The sequence below is a fragment of the Carassius gibelio genome, chromosome A9 (genome assembly GCF_023724105.1).
Source record: "Carassius gibelio isolate Cgi1373 ecotype wild population from Czech Republic chromosome A9, carGib1.2-hapl.c, whole genome shotgun sequence".
NCBI lineage: Eukaryota > Metazoa > Chordata > Actinopteri > Cypriniformes > Cyprinidae > Carassius > Carassius gibelio.
The window spans coordinates 30,957,071-30,978,417 of record NC_068379.1 but is presented as its reverse complement, the minus strand read 5'-3'; the positions used below and the strand labels follow the sequence as shown (position 1 = coordinate 30,978,417).

The 21,347-nt window shown below is 37.9% G+C and overlaps 1 protein-coding gene across 19 annotated transcripts in view; it reads right to left on the bottom strand.

The window, feature by feature from the left end:
• Window positions 1–21,347, bottom strand: part of abca12 (ATP-binding cassette, sub-family A (ABC1), member 12) — a 70,076-nt gene that overhangs the window by 19,585 nt on the left and 29,144 nt on the right. For all 19 annotated transcript variants that reach the window (XM_052606864.1, XM_052606867.1, XM_052606868.1 and 16 more), the window contains 30 exons: window positions 20,127–20,291; window positions 19,772–19,992; window positions 16,441–18,864; window positions 16,075–16,178; window positions 14,523–14,629; window positions 14,131–14,339; window positions 13,419–13,495; window positions 13,142–13,272; window positions 12,681–12,848; window positions 12,073–12,237; window positions 11,783–11,978; window positions 11,498–11,637; window positions 10,752–10,871; window positions 10,559–10,649; window positions 9,580–9,759; window positions 9,017–9,305; window positions 8,018–8,132; window positions 7,604–7,933; window positions 6,337–6,406; window positions 6,116–6,250; window positions 5,851–6,006; window positions 5,400–5,583; window positions 5,055–5,273; window positions 4,359–4,555; window positions 3,776–3,933; window positions 2,819–3,055; window positions 2,242–2,389; window positions 1,807–2,053; window positions 1,251–1,340; window positions 521–620 (listed from right to left, as the gene is read on the bottom strand). In XM_052606864.1, the coding sequence (XP_052462824.1) occupies window positions 521–620; window positions 1,251–1,340; window positions 1,807–2,053; window positions 2,242–2,389; window positions 2,819–3,055; window positions 3,776–3,933; window positions 4,359–4,555; window positions 5,055–5,273; window positions 5,400–5,583; window positions 5,851–6,006; window positions 6,116–6,250; window positions 6,337–6,406; window positions 7,604–7,933; window positions 8,018–8,132; window positions 9,017–9,305; window positions 9,580–9,759; window positions 10,559–10,649; window positions 10,752–10,871; window positions 11,498–11,637; window positions 11,783–11,978; window positions 12,073–12,237; window positions 12,681–12,848; window positions 13,142–13,272; window positions 13,419–13,495; window positions 14,131–14,339; window positions 14,523–14,629; window positions 16,075–16,178; window positions 16,441–18,864; window positions 19,772–19,992; window positions 20,127–20,291 (7,173 nt within the window). The remainder of the gene's footprint in view (window positions 1–520; window positions 621–1,250; window positions 1,341–1,806; window positions 2,054–2,241; window positions 2,390–2,818; window positions 3,056–3,775; window positions 3,934–4,358; window positions 4,556–5,054; window positions 5,274–5,399; window positions 5,584–5,850; window positions 6,007–6,115; window positions 6,251–6,336; window positions 6,407–7,603; window positions 7,934–8,017; window positions 8,133–9,016; window positions 9,306–9,579; window positions 9,760–10,558; window positions 10,650–10,751; window positions 10,872–11,497; window positions 11,638–11,782; window positions 11,979–12,072; window positions 12,238–12,680; window positions 12,849–13,141; window positions 13,273–13,418; window positions 13,496–14,130; window positions 14,340–14,522; window positions 14,630–16,074; window positions 16,179–16,440; window positions 18,865–19,771; window positions 19,993–20,126; window positions 20,292–21,347) is intronic.

Genomic DNA, 21,347 nt, shown 5'->3' with positions numbered 1-21,347 from the left:
CCGATTTTAATTTTAAGGAGAAACACAACACCTCTTATCTACCACATTCCATAAAATGAAAGCACATAATTCGGTCAAATTAAATACAAGTTTTATATGTGTCAACATGAATTATTAATAAAATATGTATTTTAAGTAAATAACATGTTTTTCTCATGATATTGTTTATGTGTGATTTATTTTCTAATTTCATTATTTTATTACTATATGATAATATATATATATATATATATATATATATATATATATATATATATATATATATATATAATTATTATTATTACTATTAAACATTCTGTGTTAAATTAGAATTTTCATTCTGCATTGTTTCAAAGTCAGGAATTTAATTTAAAAGGCATTCTGAAATCAATTCTGAAGGGCGTGCAACCCTGCTGTCTCCCCTTCACGCTATCAAAACACTAATGATCTTTATCCATATTTAAATGTGCTGAGAAGCACATTATTGAGGATATGTAATAATGTTGTTTGTGTTATGATGGTTATGCTCTGTTTGACCCACCTGCACTTGGTTGCTACACTTGCAGGTGGTAAATGTTGCAGAGCTGTTGCCTCTGGAGATCCATGTCTCACTTCCTACAGTAGGTCTCTCTTTGCAAACCCTGTAGAAAAATAAATATTTTCTTGTAGCAAAAAGTAGAAGAATACAAAATTCTATGAGGAACAATGTGATCCTACAAACGGGAAATGTATTAGGAATGCAAATGATCCCAAGGTAAATCTCCCAAAAATATGTGCAGGGAGGTTCTTCTGTGAGATTTACACCCATATACAGGAGCATTATTGTACACTCTTACAGTGGAATTACAAAAGACAGAGCTTTCAGATGTGTGGGTGAAAGAGAGAAATCGAAAAAAAGAGAACAAGAAAGCAAGAGAGTGTTTGTGAGGAAAAAGAGATGGGAAATTAGGGTAGCAAAAAACAGAGATGGAAAACTAAAAGTGGCACATTAGTGGGATGAAATCGACCAGGAACACGAGAAGACCCACTGATACAAGCAGACAGAGTATCAGAGTCCCAGGGCTCGCCAAAAGAGATGAGCGACCGGAGCTTAGGAACAGACCTGCGAAGATCAGAGAGGCTGAAATCATAGCCGGCAAAAATGAAGGCCATTTGCAGTGCCTAGGTGAGCTGATGCTGTGATATGTAATCACTTACGGCTTAGAGTGGCCTGCAGTCTGATTACTGAGTTCAGAGTGCTTGGTCACTGAGACATATGGATGATTACTTACGAATCTGTGGGGTCTCTGACGCAGACGTGGTCAACGCCTGGATAGGACATCATGGAATCTATAAGACCACTGGCGGCGGGATTCTGATTGCTTTGGAGAGAACATGCAATGGCGATGTTTAAGGCTGGGTGAAATATTGAATATTTACACTATTTTTTACATTTCTTTGATGGTGACAAAAAACAACAACAATATAAGAAACAATGCAATGCTTCTATGTTCTTTTCTTTGGCCATTATTTGCATCAGCAAATGTGGAATTAGCTACTGGTGTGCCAGTGACCCATAATAAAGATAGGTATTTTAAATATAAAGATAGCCATTGCTCATTAACAGTAAGCAATGGCAGGCTCATGGGTTTGATTCCCAGAGAATGCATTGACTGATGAAATGTATACTGTGAATGGACTCTCAGTCACTTTGGATAAAAGTGTCTACAAACAGATTATTACCCAATAAAAAAAAATAATAATAATAAATATGGGTATTTCAGCAGTACCCATATTTCCTAACTTTTTTTGAATCATAGGCAAGTTACAGAACAAAGTGAGTCTAACCTGAAGAAGGTATACTGATCATCAATGTGGTACAGTGCAGGAGAGAGCACAATCTTAGGAAAGTGCTGAAGATCGCTCTTGATGGAGCCCAGGCCCATGGCAGCAATTACAAAGAGTACAGGCAACAGCACCTGGGAGAACAGACCCTTCCAGTCCCTCCTGGAGTGGTGCACGCGTTTCAGCAACATAGCCTTAACCCGCTGTGCAGTCAAAGCAAGCCCACGCACGTTTGAGGTCCCAGTGAGGCCTATAAGAGAGAAGAAGAGAGTGTGCCACATGAGACAGAGGCAATCATATCAACCACTACAATCCAGGGAAAATCTGAAGAAGAGCTTTCAAAGTTCAAAGCTTTCAAGGGGTAATTGGGAAAGTACAGGTCATGGAACTAATATTCCGCAAACTGCTGAAAGAAACTAGTCATAAAAGTCCACTTACTGGCTTTGTCTCCGAGGTATGTGTTGTTGAGATCATCAGGAATGCTGTCTCTTGACGCAAACATGTCATTCGCAATCACAGACTCCGATACAGACCAGGTTTCACTTTCTGTAGGCTCCATGTTGTCTCGAGTCAACTGCAAGAACACCTGAGGGAAAACACAATGTCTTTTTAAATGCACTTGGACAGGGTTGGATCATATTTTCCTATGGCTTTGTTAGGTTAACATTAGGTTCCCAATTTACAAGCAATTTCTAAATGGAGACTGTAAAATCTAAACATGTAGATTGTGTAGGAACCGGTGGCAATCTGTGAATTGGGAATATTGAAAATGGCATGCAATTAGTTTCTAAGAGGAAAAGTTCAATGAAAAATGAGAATTTGTTCATAACTTAAAGCCTGTTTACATCAAAGATGATAACTATAACAATGGAGATAATCTTTATAGTTGTGGTTCTTGGTGTGAATAGACACATACAAACGTTGTACAAAAATTATTCCTTTGGCAGTCTTGGGCTGCACTGCTTGAGGCTTTAAAAGTCGCCCACCTGCACCTGGGTCTTCATCTGATAATTACCTCTTCCAGAGTGGTGTCAGAAATGCCATAGCAGCCGAGCTGAAGCTTGTCCAGGTTCTGATCCAGACCGGTGAGCAGAGAGTGGTATGCAGCTGCGTTCTGGGGGGTGTACGGTGGGAGGGCGAAGACCAAATCACCCACCTCTCCCTCCTTCTGCTGAGCGTCAGGCAGGTAGGATTGAATGAAAGCCCTGAGTTCTTCAATGTTCAACTTTTCGTTTGAATCAGGAGTCTGAACCTGAATCAAAAACACAGAAATGCATGTTGATAATAAGACAAGTTATAAAATATAAATTCTGGAATACCGAAGGTGACACATATTACCACCGTAATATCACGGTATATTAATACAATATTCATTATATACCATTGCATATATTCACTAATGTATAAAAGTTTGGGATCAGTAAGATTTTTATTTTTATTTTAAATTTTTGAAATAAATAAATAATGAAGGAAATGTAGTAAACTGATCAAAAGTGACAGTTAAGAAATAAATAATGCTACAAAAGATTTCTATTTCAAATCAATGCTTTTCTTTTGAAAGTTATATTCAGCAAAGAATACTGAAAAAACTGGATCAAAGTTTCCACAAAATACAGATATAGCAAATAAAATGAAATATAGATATAAATAAAGCAGCACAACTGTTTTCAACTTTGATAATAAATGTAACTTGAGCAGCAAATCATCTTTAAAATGATTTCTGAAGAGTAATGTGCACTGGAGACTGAAGTAATGACTAAAAGACATAAAGTAAAATATATTTAAATGAAAAAAAAAAAGGGAAACGTTGTAAAAATCTAACCAACCCCAAACTTTTGAACATTTGTGTATTGGAATATCAGCGTATCTTAGTATTAATGTTACACCATTGTACTGTACTCCAGTACTACCATGGTACTTTTTGAGGGTTGAAAGTCAAGCTGGAGTGACTGACATTCTCCATGGAATGTACCTTCTTTGTGAGGGTGAGGTTGTAGCCCTTAGCCAGCTTGTCTTTGAGGTAGAAGGGTGAACCACAGCACTTGAGGCCTCCGCGCTCCAGGAAGGCGATGCGGTCACTGAGAACTTCAGCCTCATCCAGGTGATGGGTGGAAAGAATGATGGTACGCTCTGGACAATTAAACAAAACCAGCACAGAGGCATGTCAAATCAGAGATCCACTGATACAGACAGACAGAGAGAGACAGGCTCTGAACAAAGAGCTGATGTAATAAGAAAACACAGGAGAATCTGACATGACCCTCTTTTACAATCTTAAATCCTTGCTCGAGATAAATTCGCTAACTGTCTCCGAGGAAGATAATTAAACATCAGAAGGAGCACGACGGATAACAATCAGTCGTTACTACATCTGCGTCTGGATTTTTCCCTGTCTGGATTTGACTGCACGCACCTTGAGAAAATCCATTCAAGCCTAATTAAATTCGAAACCAAGTGTCAGATACCCGATAACAACTAAGTCCTTTGGGGAGTTTGCTACAGGTACAAGTCAGGAGATTATTTTCACTCTGGTATGAATTGCAAGGGGATTTCACCTTGCTTGTGCTGAAGGACAATGTCCCAGATGCTGCGTCGGGAACAGGGATCCACCCCGGTGGTCGGCTCATCTAGCACCACCAGCCGCGAACCTCCAATGAAGGCAATGGAGATGGATAGCTTCCTCTTCATACCTCCTGACAGGGTGCCGACACGCTTGTGCCGGTGGGAATGCATGTCTGTCTCCATTAGGATTCTAAGACAGGAACCCATGTTAATGCATAGTTCTCATTTAGCTGTTACTCTTACAGTATCCATAGTGATTTAAGGTAAAATGCCTTGCACAAGGGCACAGTGTGTTCAGGGACCATCCATTGAGGGATTTGAACCTACACACTTTTACCAGCCCATACAGTTACTGTAAGTAATACATGTAAAAGTACATGCAAGTTGCCTTCTTTTTGTGACTTTTTTGTATCTAAATTTTCTGTTTAATGCTGCAGAAGAATCATTGTTTTTTTTTTATATAATAAGCATCAGTGTAGCTTGACTTTGCAGCTGAACTACTTTAAATTATGAGTAGGTTGTAGTGTGGGAAGCTTCAGTTTTAAAGTAGTTTAAAGTAGCTTCCCCAACACCATTAAGGGCACATTGGAAACCTGCATGCAATTCAAGTTAAGATAACATAGCTTCTGTAAAAAGGTAATTTTTTAAGGGAGTGTTACAGAAGAACATAAAAACAGACTGAAGCTTACCTTCGCACTTGTTCATTCACTTCCTGTTTGGTCAAGTGGGGAGCTTTGATCTGAGCATATAGCAGCAGATGTTCCTTTGTGGTAAGGTGATCGAACAGGACATCATACTGCATGCAAACGCCCATCTCCTTACGCACATCATCTATGGATGTCTGCATATCCATCCCATACACCTCGATGGTGCCACTGGTTGGTGCAAACAACCCAGTCAGAAGTGACCTGAAACAAGAAAATACAAATATATATTAAAAAAAAAACAACAATTCAAATAAAAAATAAAAAGAAATTATGCTTATTAAAACCAATGCCATTTTTTTAAGATGCAATATGCTTTTACGCTCTTACATAGTGGTGGTTTTTCCAGCTCCATTGTGACCCAGCAGAGAGGTGACATGTCCCTCATAGAAAGAGAGGTTCAGGTTGTCTACAGCATGCCGGTTGTCGTAGGTCTTTGTCAGGCCATACAGTGAGACTCCAACAGGCAATCCTGAGAAATCGTCTTCTCCATTCTCCGCCAAGCTACTTTTACCTACAGTGAAAAAAAAATACAAACAGATAAGCAAAGATGTTAAAATATCACACTGAAATTCAAGGGATTCAAATTTAGCATACAGTTACAATCTGTGTCACTTTCAAATAAGGTAGAGTTTGCAAGCATTTGGGAAAATAGCACCACAGACTGCCACAGACAGTTACCAAATATACAGATATCCACTCATGCAAAAGTACTTTCCCGCTCAATGCTGCAAAAGACCAATCAGAATCAAGTATTCCAAAGAACTGTGCAGTAACGTACCTTTGCCCTTGTTAGTGCTGTTTTGCTCTTGCATCATGTTGGTAAAGAGCAAGCCTCTGCCTATTTTCTGTGGTGTTCTGCTACAGCAGCTGAACATATCTTTCCAGAAGGACCGAGTCACTGGGAAGTACCACGGAAGACCAATGCCATACTTTCCTGATTAAGAGAAAAATGGATCAAACAATAATATTAAACCTCAACTTATAAAAATGAATAATGTTTCTTTTTACCTAACAACGCAAACAAATGAGCAGCTCACACATACCTGGGAAGACCATGCGGATGTAAATCCCAATGATAAAATATACTACTGAGTCAATGAGGAGCAGCCAGCAGAGCCAACCGAAGGAGGAAGTGTCACCAGCCAGAGGAGAGATATACATGTTGCTCCACTGGATGCCTGAGGTGTAAGTACACAATGCATTCAGTCAATGTAATTATCCCAAACAAACACTGAATACAGATGAGAGGTTTGTGTCAACCTACCTTCTTCCTGTTTTTCATAGCGGGAGATATACTGGCTGGCATAACTGAAGCATGTCGGAGAAAAGAGGCTCTGTGGACCAAAAACAAATGCAGAGCGATTTATTTTACAGCTGTCAATCGATTAAATCATTAAAAAAAGACTAATTCACCCAAAAGTCTAATTCTGTCATAATTTACTCACCATCATGTCACTTAGCTTACTTTCTTACAAAACCTTACATTTTTACAAAAGGTGAGTTGTTTTATATATATATATATATATATATATATATATATATATATATATATATATATATATATATATATATATATATATATATATATATATATATATAAAGTCAGACAGGTTTGGAATGACAGGTGAATAAATAAATATTTTTTTCTTGGGTGAATGCTTCCTTTATTAGTGCATATAATGTAGTTAATATGCTAATGCATTTGTTTTATTGTTTAAAAATATTGTGTATTATTGGTTTTTGTAATTTGTGTGGATGAAACTACTGTGAAATATATGTCCATATCAATATAATAATTCTGACAAGGTAAATTCCTTCAATGGTGCTTTTAACTGACCTTTTTTTGCACGAAAACAGAACAAAATAAAGAAAATTGCAACATGGAAATGCAAGTGTGCAATAATTCAACAAAACAACTTTATGACCCCACTCTTCATGGACATAATATTAAATGTAAAGATACTTTTGCCATAGTCCTCTGCAGGTGTTCGCATTAACATTTCTATGAATGACGCGGTTTCACATTTGTGGGTGATATTTTACTTGTGGAGCAGCCATGATAATTAGATTTTACCATACAAAGAATACAAATGACTTTTGTTAAATGTCTCGCCTGGCTTTGATTTCTAAATGAATTATCCGTAAAGAATGTCTTCCTGCATTTACTGAGAAAATATGCTGTTCTTGGGAGTTTTGAGTTTTTTTTGTGTGTGTGTGAGAAAGGATATTTTGTCCCTGCAGTAACCTGAAACCTATATTGAGGGAAGTGAAATAATAGACATACTAAGTAATGTCTAAAAATAAAAATACAAAATGCAAAAAGGTCCCCACTACAACAGAAGCTTTAGAAATGATAATGTCAAACAGAAGTTATAATGTCAAACTGAATGTCATTTTTTGGCTGCATTAATCAAATATAATTATTCTCATTTGTTAATATGGTATGTGAACTTTAATAGGCCTTTTTAAATATTTCACAATGTGACTGTACAATGATGTTAAAATGCAAACTGATTCAATGCAGTACAGACCAGAGCGCTCTTCAGACTGAAGGAAAGATTGTCCTCCAAGTGGATCAGCACGATGAAGGGGAAGAAACAAATGACATAGATAAGGCTGCCGCTCAGCCCGGCGATGTTGGTCTTATCGAAGAAGGAGCTGACCAGGAAGCTGATTGCAAGGACGCTGAAGCCATAGTCACTAAGGTAGAGGAAGAGAACGAAGCCATCGCTGTGAGGAAGGATGCCGCCAGCCTTCAAAATGATGGTGAGGATGATGACGGTCACCAGCAAGAACACAGCACTTTCAATTAACCAGGCAAAGAAGTGGCTGATGGGATTGACCCCCATCATTTTCATGTACTATGGGAAGAGTGAAAAGAGATTAGAAACCCAATTAAAGTTTGTGGGAAGAGATTAAAGGAAAAATATGTTTTGGTTCCATACCTCATGCAGTCGCAGTTCTCTCTCGTGGACGAGTTTCTTCACAAAGTGGGCAACAAACAGCACCCAGCAGGTCATGAGTGCCATTGGGAAGGCAAAAGAGAGGCTGTTGAGATACCTTGGGGGTAGAAAGATTTGAGATTAGCAGGTGAAGGGCATATTTGTTATACACATCAATCTATAGAGGAACTGATGAACTGACTAGCTTAAGTCAAGTTTCTCTTTGATTAATGTTGTAATTTAAATACTAAATTGATGACCCACAGCATTGATCATGTGCACTGAGACTAATTGAGACATTTATTTGGTTTGCAATCTATAAAAGCTTGTCACTTTATCGCATCCATCTTTTAATTCTAACATTTAGTGTTAATTTAATATTATGAATGTACTGTTATAGGATTTATATTTTCAGTTTTCATTTTAATTGTTAAATAAATTTTATGTGATGTTGCCATTTATATTTTTGTGTTTGTATTAGTTGTGTTTTTTTTATTATCTATGTTTAGCTTTCATTTATATTTATTATAGTTTTATAAGCCAAGACAAGATTTCTCCTAATAATTATATATTTCTTCACCTAATAATTATTACTTGTAATCATTTTCTTCTTTTTTTATAACAACACTAGAATCTATCTAAAAGCCACCATCTAAAGCCACTGTTACATAGCAAGAAATAAAAGGAACGTTATTATTAAGTAATGAGGATTCTCATACACAGCCAACAGAAAATTCAGTGCCATGACAACAGCTCTGACCCAGCACTTCATCTACACCGAAACAAAGCTAAGCTTAAAATTGTTTTGCTGCCTTGCAAGCAGTGCTGTTTCATTAAACAAATGCAAATATATTATTTTTTATGAAATACTAAATGTTCACCCTACTAGAGGAATTTCTAATGTACAAAACGGAGCAGATGTTCAGTGTTGGTGTAAACTGTTGATTATCTGTTCAGATACCACATCTCATTCATATCAGTTTGTGCTTTTCAGACACTCACTCATCCTTGTAGAAGCAGGGATAAGGGAACGCCTGCATCTGGACCGCGGGCCCATCCATAGCTTTACCCGTCTGCATTTCGATGATGGCTCTCTCGATGCTCTCCTGCAGGTACACAAAGCCTCGGTTGTACCGCTGGTTCTTCGTTGACGAAATGAAGGAATCTTTCACCCAGAAGGGATTCCTTGCACGGTCGGTGCGCATCACATTCTCAATGTTCATTCGAATGGTGTAGTCGATGTTGGGGGGCAGGCTGCTGGAGGTCTCCTCAGGAAGTTTGAAAATAATGCCTGTGAAGATGAGCAGAGCTCATGTGTATAAAGGGGAAGTGATCTGTTGTCAGAGTAACCTCAGAGACCTGCTGCTCCGATGACAGTGGAAATCTATATCTCAATAGAACTGAATTCGAATTGCATTGAATTATAGACTTTACAGCCCGATGGCTCTTCAGTGCCTGTGGTGTCCTCAACCGAGAGTATCACCAAACGCATGAGTGAAGTAGTTAGTTGAAGGGGTATCTCCTGTTGAGAGAGTGTGTGTGAATGTGTGTGTGTGTGAACTCACTGGCGTAGAGCTCGCGGTTTTGAGCCAGTCTCTCTGCCTGCCTGTCGAGTTCATCTGTGGAGTTGAAAGCTCGGTAGCGGTCGAAGTTGACACATGAGGAAAGGTTCAACATCAGCATGGAGAGGGTGGTGATCTGCTCCATGATAAACTTGTTTTTCTCTAAGAGGACTGTCATGTTTGCTGCAAAGAGAGTTAGAAAAACTGTTCAAGCCACTGCAGATTTAGAATAAAACACACTTGGGTGTATAGGAGCAATGCATCTCTGGCACTTGTCATGATTGGCTGTAAAGCTCTACACAGACGAAGAGTTTTCACAGAGAAGATTAGGTAAATTTGTGTCTCACAGACTATTCTGAGTGTAATTATTTCTCAGGGAGACATTAATTGCCAAGCGAACCGATAATGCCTGTTGTTTTTCTTCCCATTGGTAACAGTTTGTAGACTAACTCCAGGGTCTTGTGGTTATTTAATTTATATATATATATATATATATATATATATATATATATATATATATATATATATATATATATATATATATATATATATATATATATATATATATATATATATATATATATATATATATATATATGTACATTTGTACATTTGTAATTCAATTATGTAACATTTGTATTATGGTTCCTGCTACGATTAAGCAAAATTAAGATTCAAGTTAAAATTCTTTAAGTTCTTAAAGTTTAAAATAATGGTAAACTTTATCATAAGTATGGGTTAATGTTATTAAGGGGGAAAATAACACCTTATTAGTATGACATAACATTTCACTATAGTGCAACGCTTTCTCATGATAATGACAAAGCAATTCGTAATAATGAGAATAATGAGACTTTGTTTCTCATAAATATTAGAAACTTTCCAGTTATAACAACATCTCATAATAATGACAATAACATTCTTCTAATAATAATACTCCATCACCATGATGCAAGCATTTCATGCACTGTTGAGAACTTACAGAACTGGCTGAGAGTTGAGCTCATTTGTGCAACATCAATGCCGGTCTGAGTCTGAATGAAGTTTTGGACAAAGGGATTGCGCAGAGAATTCTGTGAAGAGTAGTTTGATAAGGAAAGAGTTAATGCAGTACGGGGGGATTATTAAATCAAATAAAAAGTGTCTATTTAATTTTCTCTGAACTCGTAGTATACCTGAAGTATCGGCAAGGTTTTTGTCAGGATGTCAGCAGACTGCATCACATATGAGGATGACTCTATCCACTCGGACGCATAAAGCTTTAGATCACCAAACTGGTGCAGTGTAGAATTTGACTGCAGGAAAGAAGACAAAAAACACCACATTTTACAAGAAAATACTATATTTTGCTTCATGACCACACTACACGTCTATATCTTAAAAGAACAATCCAAAATGAATAGATTTATGCTGCTGTCCATCCTAAGTCAGAAATAGAATATTCCTATATATTTTATCTTTGCAGGTATCTGATTCTCAGCAAATACGTCTCCTAGCAACTGTGGAGAATAAAGGACATTGTACAATGCTAACCGTACAATTACCAACAGAAAAGGTCATTTACCATGTTTTTCCACACCTGCCTCTGCATCATGTAATAAAGGAACGTTTGTTTGATTCAAGTAAACTACACTTTTCCCTTGGTGCTGTCATTTTTGATGTCATACTTTCACAATGAATTACATTTTTGTTGCACTTTATAATTGGAAATCAAAGTTTTTTTTTTTCCAGGCAGAAATCTTTTGAAATATGAACAAAACACATATCTAAAAGTGGCCCAAACTGGATCCAATCAAACATTTTTGCTTGATACAGTATATGAATTCAAAAAAATTTGAATTATCTCTGTGTCTTAAAACAGTGAAAAGCATAAATGTGGCCTAGATGCCAAATATTAATTTGTGAGATGTAAAATCAGCACCTTTGTCATGATCTCTCTCGTCACTGGTGTGTCTGGTGAGTACAGGACCTGTCCCAACAGCATGGGTTTGAGGAATGCCCAGGCCACCGCGCCGCCCGTAGTGTTCACCATATCCAAGTAGAGGTTCATACAGAAGGGACCTGGACATAAGCAGTATATTAATTAAGCCTGACCACAGCACTTCATCAAACTGAAACTCAATATGCTGTAAGCAGATTCTTGACAGGTCATTATCATAATGCTTTATTGCAAATTTAGCTGTGTGCTGAGAATATGCGTTCATACTAGCATCTTGAGGGATTTTGAACTTCTCAATCAGCTCTTCTCTCTTGTGGTCCGTCTGGACGGAAGGATCAGTCTCGGTAACTATAGGGACTTTTGCGATGGCAAACAGAGTAAGGATGCCGTTTTTGCACAAGGCACGAGCGATGGTACTAAAGGTGGCCCTGCTGGACATGGTGGACCGCTTTCCCCTCACCAGCTGTGGGAGAGAGAATCCAAAGACACATAAAATAAAATAAAATAAAATAAAATAAAATAAAATAAAATAAAATAAAATAAAATTAAACTCTTACACTGTGGAACTCTTGGTTGGCCACCAGGTTTAGTTCTCCTATGTTTGTCAGGTATTCCTGGAGTTTATTAATGGCAGGTACCAGTTTGTGCATTATGTCCGTCAAAAACTTCACCAGCTCTAGCATGATTCCCACCAAATCCTGAATTTCTTTGGACAACACCAGCTGCAACAAAATATCATAGGGTTTTTAGTAACATTATTGGTATATTGCATGATATAGTTATTTTTCCTGGAAAACAAAAAAATAAAAAAGGTTTATATACGTATATTAAACATAAAATAAGTGGCAATGTCTATGTCTCAATAATTAAACACTTAAAAACTTGTGAATGAAGTAGTAAAATATATATAATTTGATTATTTTCTCTCTTTATAAAGATTATTGAATGGTTAAGAGTGAGATCAGGCTGCCCTAGCCCCAATCTAACCATACATGCGAAGAATCCATAATTATAAATGCATAAAACAGCAAGCATTATTATTTTGTTTCATAACAACTATTTGCAAAACATTTCTTGTATTTAATTAACTACAACAGAGAGATGCAGTATTTCAGTTTCATTGGACATACAATATATACAAAACATTCTGTGCGCAACTCTTTACCCTGAATAAAGCCGCCTTCGTGTCCACATGACGAAGAAAGATAACCGTGATGCTGTACCATTCATGTGTCAGATTACAGAAGGTGCTGAAGATCTCCTGCCCTGTAGGGTCCAGTTGCAAAGACGAGGGGTCTGAGCACTGGCGCAGGTTTGCCAACCATGCAAAGATCTGTGAAGAGGGGAGAGGTGACAAGAACACATTATAATAAAAATGCACTCTGCAAGACTTCACACTGGTGAGAGACTGAGATAAATGTTACTAAATGTATATGTATTGTGCCTAAGCAGCTTCATCACAAATAAAGCACGATACAACCCTCTGTGAGCAAGCAAAAGGCAACCATGCCAGTAAAAGTACTCAAAGTTTAGATAAGATCAGTAAGATGGGGAAAAAATCCTTTCGGACACATCTTGATCCCCTTGATCCCCTCTGATGTACAGTATGCATGAGTTGTGTTGTACCTGTATGTTGTTTCTGGGTAGAGGGTAATCTAATAGGGCCTGAAGAATGCGAGGGGGAAAGCTGGTATACCGCTCGACATCCTCAACAAACAGTGTGACATTTTTCAGCAGCTCAAAAACTTTCACTTCAGCTGTCAGAATACAAGACAAAAGACAAATGAGAGAGCAGGAATGCACTCATGGCAAGGTTGAAACAGACTGATCGGACCACCAACTGATAGCTAAGGAACACTTGTCTTTCCGCAGTTCTTTTGCTTGAAGTGACAGCGGTACGTACCCGGAGATGTTATATTGATATTCAGAGTTTTCAGAGTTGAGACGTTGAAGCCCACAATTTCAGAGAGAATGGATGTCCTTTATAAAAGAGAGAGAGAGAGAGAGAGAGAGAGAGTGCAAGCGATAAAAACTATGAGTAGAATTCCTAGACACAAACTGATCAAAATGTATAACATAATTAAACAACATTTTTACATAAATACTATTTCTATAAAATGTTTTCATATAAATAGTTGTATGAAAAAAATTACATTAGAACAATATAATAATCATAAATATAATAGCAATACTAAATTAAATGAAAAACGTGATAACCGGAACAGTAATCTTATTTCATTATATTTTGTAAATGTATTTTAATTTTTTTTTTAAAGACAGGTACACATTTGATGAATCTGTGAATATATTTTTAACATATTCATTTGAATTTAGGGTCTGAACTGATTCACTAAAATTAATCAGACTTGCCAATGTTTCATATGAAGAAGTGGGAAAACAGTGGAGCGAATTTAATCACTACCACAGTTTGCTCAGCTTGAAGCTGTGCATGCTAGAGAATGTTACACTAGCAGCACATATTGAAAAAGTAGCTTGTAACTGGAAAGGCTGCAGTTTACTCTACTAAAATATTTTCACCCTTCTAAAAGTTACTCCCCAACATACATAGGTTATGCTGCAACAACAAGGTTGAAATTCTTTATAGAAAACAGTACCAGTCCACTTCAGTGTTGTAAGTGCTAGGGTCTCCAACAAAAGTCTGGAAAATCAGATCATAGATGTCGGTGCTTTGGTTCACCAGGTTGGTTGTGAGCACATGGAAAGCCTGGATTGTGGGAACAACAGTGTCGCATAGCAGTCTGGGGCCCAGAGGAAGAAAACTGGTGATCAGCTGCACAGTGGCCATGTTTTCCAGAGCACACACCTGTATTATCAGGAAAGACATTGGCTTCAGAATGCTTGAAATATAGGACATATGGACTAACAATTTCTCTTTCTGTATTCTTTTTGCAACTTGGAATGGCATCAGTAAATACTGACAAGATGGTAATTTTTGCTGGCATATTCTTTTGAAAAAGTTTTACATCTGAACCATCAAAAATCTCACCTTAGTTAACAAGTGGTCTAGTATTTTGTCCGAACTTTCATTCACTGAGTTGGCTGAGCCTAATTCAAAGGTGGTGTTTAGCACTTGCTGTAGAAGATGCAGATTTTCTGCAGAGAGGCGAGAGAAACGGAAGAAAAACAAAAAACAAAGATCAAGCTTTTGCAGAGCTAAAGTAACTTAAATTCCCTACAGACATCATTACTTGCACCTAACTCCACTTTCAGGCCAACCTCACAGTGCAGTAAGCAGCAAATGATCTAGCAAAGAATCTCCCCTTAGAAAAGAGACATTGAATGCTTTAAGGTGCTGTGTGCTGATTCATATCTGACAGCACTTACATGTGCAACACCTTTAGCAATATAAAATACCAGACACTTATGAAGGAAATTAAATGCTCAACAAGACATCGGTTTAATTAAAGAAAAAAATATAGAGCAAACCGAGAGGCTTGAAAAGCAGCTTATCAATGAAAGTGAGGGATTACTGCAGTCAGAAAGTGGATCTCCGGGGGGAATTGTGCACTCTTGAATAGGATAGTAGTATAAAAATGAAAATTATTCATTTGAACTTAATCAGTATTTTTGTCTCGTTATCTGATAACAAAAAAATAAAATAAAATAATAATAATAATATCTGTAAAACAAGATAATTTCATTTCAGAAGCAAAATGTAATACTTGGCACTTCTTTTCAAAACATACAGTGTATCTTAATTAGGTTTATTCTTTTACCCCGATGTTGAATTATTTTCTTGCTTAAAACACAAACATCACCAAGTTTAGTTAAATCTTTGCCTAAAACAAAAACTACGGTAGCCGAGAGAGCTCAACGCGCTGCAACTTCAGAAAACACATGCAAATAGAAAAAGCACCAGCAAATCAAGAAAACATCTTCATCAGTTTGACAGCAGGTGCTGCAAATGCTCACAACAACCAAATAAAGAATTTTATTTGCAGCGTTTCTTTGTTTGGTTATGTTGTGAACATTTGTAGTACATGTGTTGTCATATTGATGAAGTTGTTTTCTTAATTTGCAGGTGTTTTTTTTCTATTTGCATCGCATTTCTTTATTTGGTTGTGTTGTGAGCATTTGCAGCACAATGTGTTGTCATATTGATGAAGTTGTTTTCTTAATTTGCAGGTGTTTCATTTGCAGGTGCGTTGAGCTCTTTCTGTCAAACTCCGTCTAGTCACATGCCTCCTGGCTGAATATCACAGAAAGCTGACTTCAAACCTGCCATTTACTGCACTGCTATGAAAACCACCAAATCATTGCAATGTCATAAACATAACGCAACATACATTGTTTAATGTCTTTGGGGATTACTAAGAGTAATTTACTCAGAGGGAGAACCTGGAACATTTACTATGGACATTATGCATCTTGTTCTTGTGCTAAACAAATACAAATTATTCAAATAAATTGTTATCTATTCACACAGCTTAATGCAAAATACTTATAAGCACTATATGCAACTGTGGGAGATTGTGGAAATAAAATCCCTGAATGAACGGTGTTATAGGTCAGTAGATCTTGTGAGATGACTTAGGTACCTTGGGATTCGTTGGCCAGACTTCTCATGATGGACTTAATAAGAGGAGAATACTGCAGGTCTTCTGGAAGGCTATTAGCGAGGTTTGTCAACAGCAGAGGCAGCCTATGTAAACAGAAAAGTTTTATTAACTAACAACACGTTATTCTTTCTGCTGAGATGGCTTTATCAAAATGTACTACTATGGATCCATTTATTTTCAGGAACCTAAGAATGTGTTCTTTTCAGAGTCATAAATTAGAAGTAGTAAGCATATATAAAGGATAAATGCCAAGTAATGAACAAGCAAAAGAGTAGGAAAACTGGGTCTTGTTATGAGCTCATAACCAGGAACCAGCCTTGGGAGCAAAACCTCAAAGAAACTCACTTGTCAGTCCAGTTAGTGTCATTGATCCTCAGCAGATGGCCGATATTCATGCTAGAAGCCCCCAGCACCATTTTGGGGAGTTCAGACTCAAGACTGCTGCTATTGCCCAGTGAGATGAAATTTTGGATGGTGTGCAGTAGCTGCTGGGTAATATCAGCTGTTTGGGTGAGAGGGCTTTGGTCTGTTTGGATGATCATTAGGATTGTTTTAAGGGTCCGCTCTAGGTCACTTATAATGCTGCTGGAGGAGTTTGTGTTCACGTGGTGCACCATGGCCAGAAGGCTGTTGACAGAACTTACTACTTGTGATACAGCCCCACTGACATCCCCAAAGGTGCTTGTGTCATTAAGAACAGAAGATATTGTCTCCATTAGGTTGAGTGTGATATTGATGTATGGCTGTCCCTCGACAGGCATTATCGAGTATATGGAAGATCCAACCTCACTTAAAGAGTTCACTGCTTGTGAGATTTGGACAGGGGAACCGGATAACATAAGGCCCTTGTAGAGACTCATAGACACTTGATTGGACACGGTCATCAAAATGTAAACAAGGCCATCTGGAGTCATATGCGTGGATGTCGGATCATGAGTAATGTTTAGCGAGTTAAGAAGAGACTGTGTAACCAGCTGGGAGATTTCAGGGAATTGGGATGTGATTTCTGCAGTGCTGGATACTTTCGAGAGGGCAGTGAATAGAGCCGATTGGATAGAAAAGAGGTACATGTGTGTTTCCGTGGGGAGAACAACAACCATCTGATTGAAGGTTTGGGTCAAAAGCATCTCCCTCTCAGCATTGCTGCTCAGGCTATAGTTTGACATGGAGAGGTTGAATAGGATGTGGGTGGCCATAGCACTGCTAAGGATGAGGGGATGGGTGACCTCTTGAACATATTGTCCATTTTGAAGAGTTGTAATATTTAAGAGGGCAAGAACACGGTTTAGGGAGTTAGAAATCTTGCTGGTGGACATCATGACTTTTTCTATGTCTCCGGGATATGCCTCGAGCAATGCAAAGGCTTGCATCATTTGTCCAGATATGTTGAAATAAACAGCTACCTCTCCAGAGAGAAGTGGGGTGAAGGCTTCTGCAGTTTGATCAACGGCTGCCAAATAGGATTCTATGCTCATCTGCGACCCTGGACTGGAAAACGAGCCAATTATGTTTTGAAGAATGCCAGTGACCTGAGGGCTGATGTCCTTGCTTTCTTCAAAGTTCTCGGTAAGGATGCTGTTGAGCGCTGTAAGGAATTGGATCGCAGTGTTGGTGCTATTTCCATCCTGTGAGATGATATTTGACACCGAAGCTTGAAGTTGTTGGGCCATGTGCTCGATTCTTTGAGGAATGTTCAGAGGCGGCTGGTCGGATAGCACCATGGCCATGTCAATTGTTCTTCCTAGGCTCTCTGCAAGTTTCTCTACTTTATCAAGGTCCTGCACTCTCCATCCTTCACTACCGATGTCCATGAACATCTCCAAAAACTGCTGCCCATTGCTAGGGAGTGTCAAGTATGACAGCACATTCAGAGCTGTGTCAATGGTTTCCTCCTGACTTGTGCCTCCAGTCATTTCTTTCAGATAACCCTTCAGGATGACACCCAAATCTGGATTTGCAAAGAAAACATGGATAGTCTCCATAATTTCAGTCGAGGTGGGTGGAATGGAAAGAACTTTAAGCAAGGCTTGGTAGTCAATGTCGAGAAGATCAAGGAAGTCATCCACTGGCTCTCTCTGTACTTCCCTAGCAATTCTTCTGGCATTTCTTGTGTTGGACACAAGACCTTGCAGGTTCTGTCCCCGAGCAATTTCCATTTTAAGTGGGCTTAGATATTGTTCCACAGGGTCGAAGAGGTCACTGGTTAGTTTGATCTGTTTCAGCATGTACAAAACATTCCCAAAAAGGTCAATAAAGGTTTCTGAGAAGCACGGCAGTGGCATCTTGGTTAGGGCATCTCTTACTATCTCGTATAACTTGCGCAGGATCTCCAAGACAAAACTAAGCCCAGTTTCTTGAGTATTGTACAGCCAGTTGAAAAATTCAACAGTTTTCCATAAGGTGCCACTTGTATCTTCCAAATACAGAATTTGCTGCATTACTCCATAAAGGGTAGGCCAGTCTCCCAGTAATCCCGTACCAATGATTTGCTGGATGACCTCTTTTATTAAGCTGTCAACTGTGCTTCCATTTGGGTTCATAAATATGTCTCCACTCAGGATATAATTAATGGTTTCCTTTGTAAAATTCATTCCAGTGAGCGTGATCTCCAGAGCCTGCATGATGATCTGAGGGCTTGCAGTTGAGTTCTGGAGCAGATAGAAATTCTGGAGGATGACCTCTATAGTTTTTCCAGCTGCCTCGATGTATGGCGTCATCAAGGGAGCTTCTCTCTTAATTTGATCCAGAGCCATTTGTATTGAGGAGAGGCTGATGAATGAGAGAGAAATTAGTATTGCATGTGCACAAAAAAAGTTACAGAATAATAAAAACGACTCTTTAAGGATCCATTAATAGCTGGATTAAATAATGTACTGTTACTCATTTATGTGAAAGACTATGAACCATTACAGTACAAGATACTTAAATGTAGAGTTGATGGGACAATTTCTTTAATTAGATTACTTATATTTAAAAACTGCACAACAATAGTCCATATTTCATCTTGATTTTGCTCTCAATTTCAGCGGGCACTATTATTATATTAATAGAACTGAATAAATATAATACACTTTATTTATAATAGACAATTTCCATTATGTTTCATCATCAATGATCTACAGTGGGTGCATAAATGATTCTGCAGTCGTACGTGATTGATTTGCACAGATATGCACAAATGCACAATTTGATTCCTAACAGTAGTCGGTTCATTACAGGGATGAGCACATAAAGCAGAATCAATTTAAGAGCAAGGAGATATCAGAATAATAGAAACTACTTTATCTGCTCAATCCTGTTTGGAAGCAAAGGAGTCAAACTGAATAAATCAACCTTAATGCAAATTTAATTACTCTTACTTAGTTTGTTTGCATTTTTCCAACCCCTGGTCCTTATGGGTAATAACTGCAAATCTCTTAGTAAATTTGAGAAAGTATTTCAGTACTATAATCAGGCTCGTGGTAATGTCGAGGAATAATGGGATTGTGAGTATGGGTGAAATTGTTGCACACTTTTGTTGGCAATTTAGTCAAAAAGAAAAATAAAGGTTAAAAGCTCAGTAGTGTTTTACTTTATAAAAGAGCGTTCTCTGTTACGAGACAGTATAGAATGACTTGGGGCATGTAACATAGTTAGAATAAATATTACTGTAAAAATGACTCCAGAGCATTAATACCTTTGGTAGAGCTGCATCTGGAAGAGCTGGACATTCCAGTCAGTCTGGTTTGTTATTTCTAGCACTGAGAGGTTGGATAGCATTGATGTGTACTGCAACAGGACTTCTGTAAGGTGATTGCTAGCAAAGGTACTGTTCAGGATCACTTCATAGAAAGTCTCCAGTGACTCTGCCATCATTCCTGCAGTGGCGTTTATCCATAGAGGGTTCATTGCCATTTCCTGTTTAGAAACACAGAGGGTACAGTCTAAATCAGTCTTTAGTGCACACTACCACCTCGTGGTGAGATATGATAGTTGCATTTGAGAGCCATTAAAAAAGGCTGCTATTGTAAAACTGGAACTTATCCTCTCACCGTCATATTAAAGTCTGGAGCTGGTTTATCAAGGGCTGCTATGACTGGCAGTAGGCTGATGTTACACCACAAAGCAACAGTGTCTTCACTTCCAGCGCCAGCTCTGACATCCTGCCATATTTGCTGCATGTAGCTGCAGTTCAGGCTCTGACCCCCCAAACCAGCCTGAGGGGTGAGAACCAGAAAAAAGAATAATTATCACCGAAGTCCAACACACTACTGCCTAACAGAGATATTGCAAGAGCAACAGGATTGCAATGAAACTTTTTTTTTTTTTACTATTTAAGACTAGAGATTAGATGTTGTCCCATTCATAGAGACACAAGAAAAAACACAAATAGATATCCTAAGTTTGTCAGGGTGGCAGAAAAGGGAAGGGGAGGGGCACCCATTCGTGACCTAGTTTGATGCCTTGTGAATTCAAATGATGCGATAATTGATATTATCATAGACAAAGCATTCACTGAACACGTAGCGATATATAACTCCTGCCAGGATTTGAGCATCTGTTGTAAAAGGAAACCAAATTCTCTCTAGGGATGAAAAGCAGCACCCAATGCATGCTAGCTAATGTAGGCTAGCTGTTTATCTGTAATTAATACACTTCTTGGCAGGATTTTGAAATTGTTTCAGAAAAAAAAAAGTCAGAACATTTGCCAGATACATTTAGTTGATGCCTGTGTCTGTTTAGAAACAAACAAAAAGAGAATTAACAACTAACACCAGGGCTATGCAAGATCCAGTCTCTTCAATGCCTGATCAAAAACATAGTATGTTACTATGATATCTTGTCTTTACTAAGAAAAACTGATTTTCTCAACCAAATAAATAGACTAACAACGCCACCAACACAGATGTACAGAAATGGAGAGGAAACATGGAAACAAAAGGACCATTAATAAATATTTTTCATAATGCATTAATCATTAAAACGATAAACAAGCATTAATACTAACAGTAGATACATACAGGTACGCTTTGAGTTTATTTCATAATAAATGTGTGACTATATTAAAGCTTCCACCTAGTGCTCTTTTCTTACTCTCCTTCTCTGTCTCCAAAACTATTCTGCTCACAAGTGATCAGTGGACAGTGCGTGCCTTCCCGCTTTGTTACAGTTTGATGATTTTTGTTAAATAACTTCTGTTTTTGCTCTTCAATCTCAGAGTGGTTTGAGTTGTTTACTATGTTGCAGGGCTCGTTTATTGATAATAAACAATC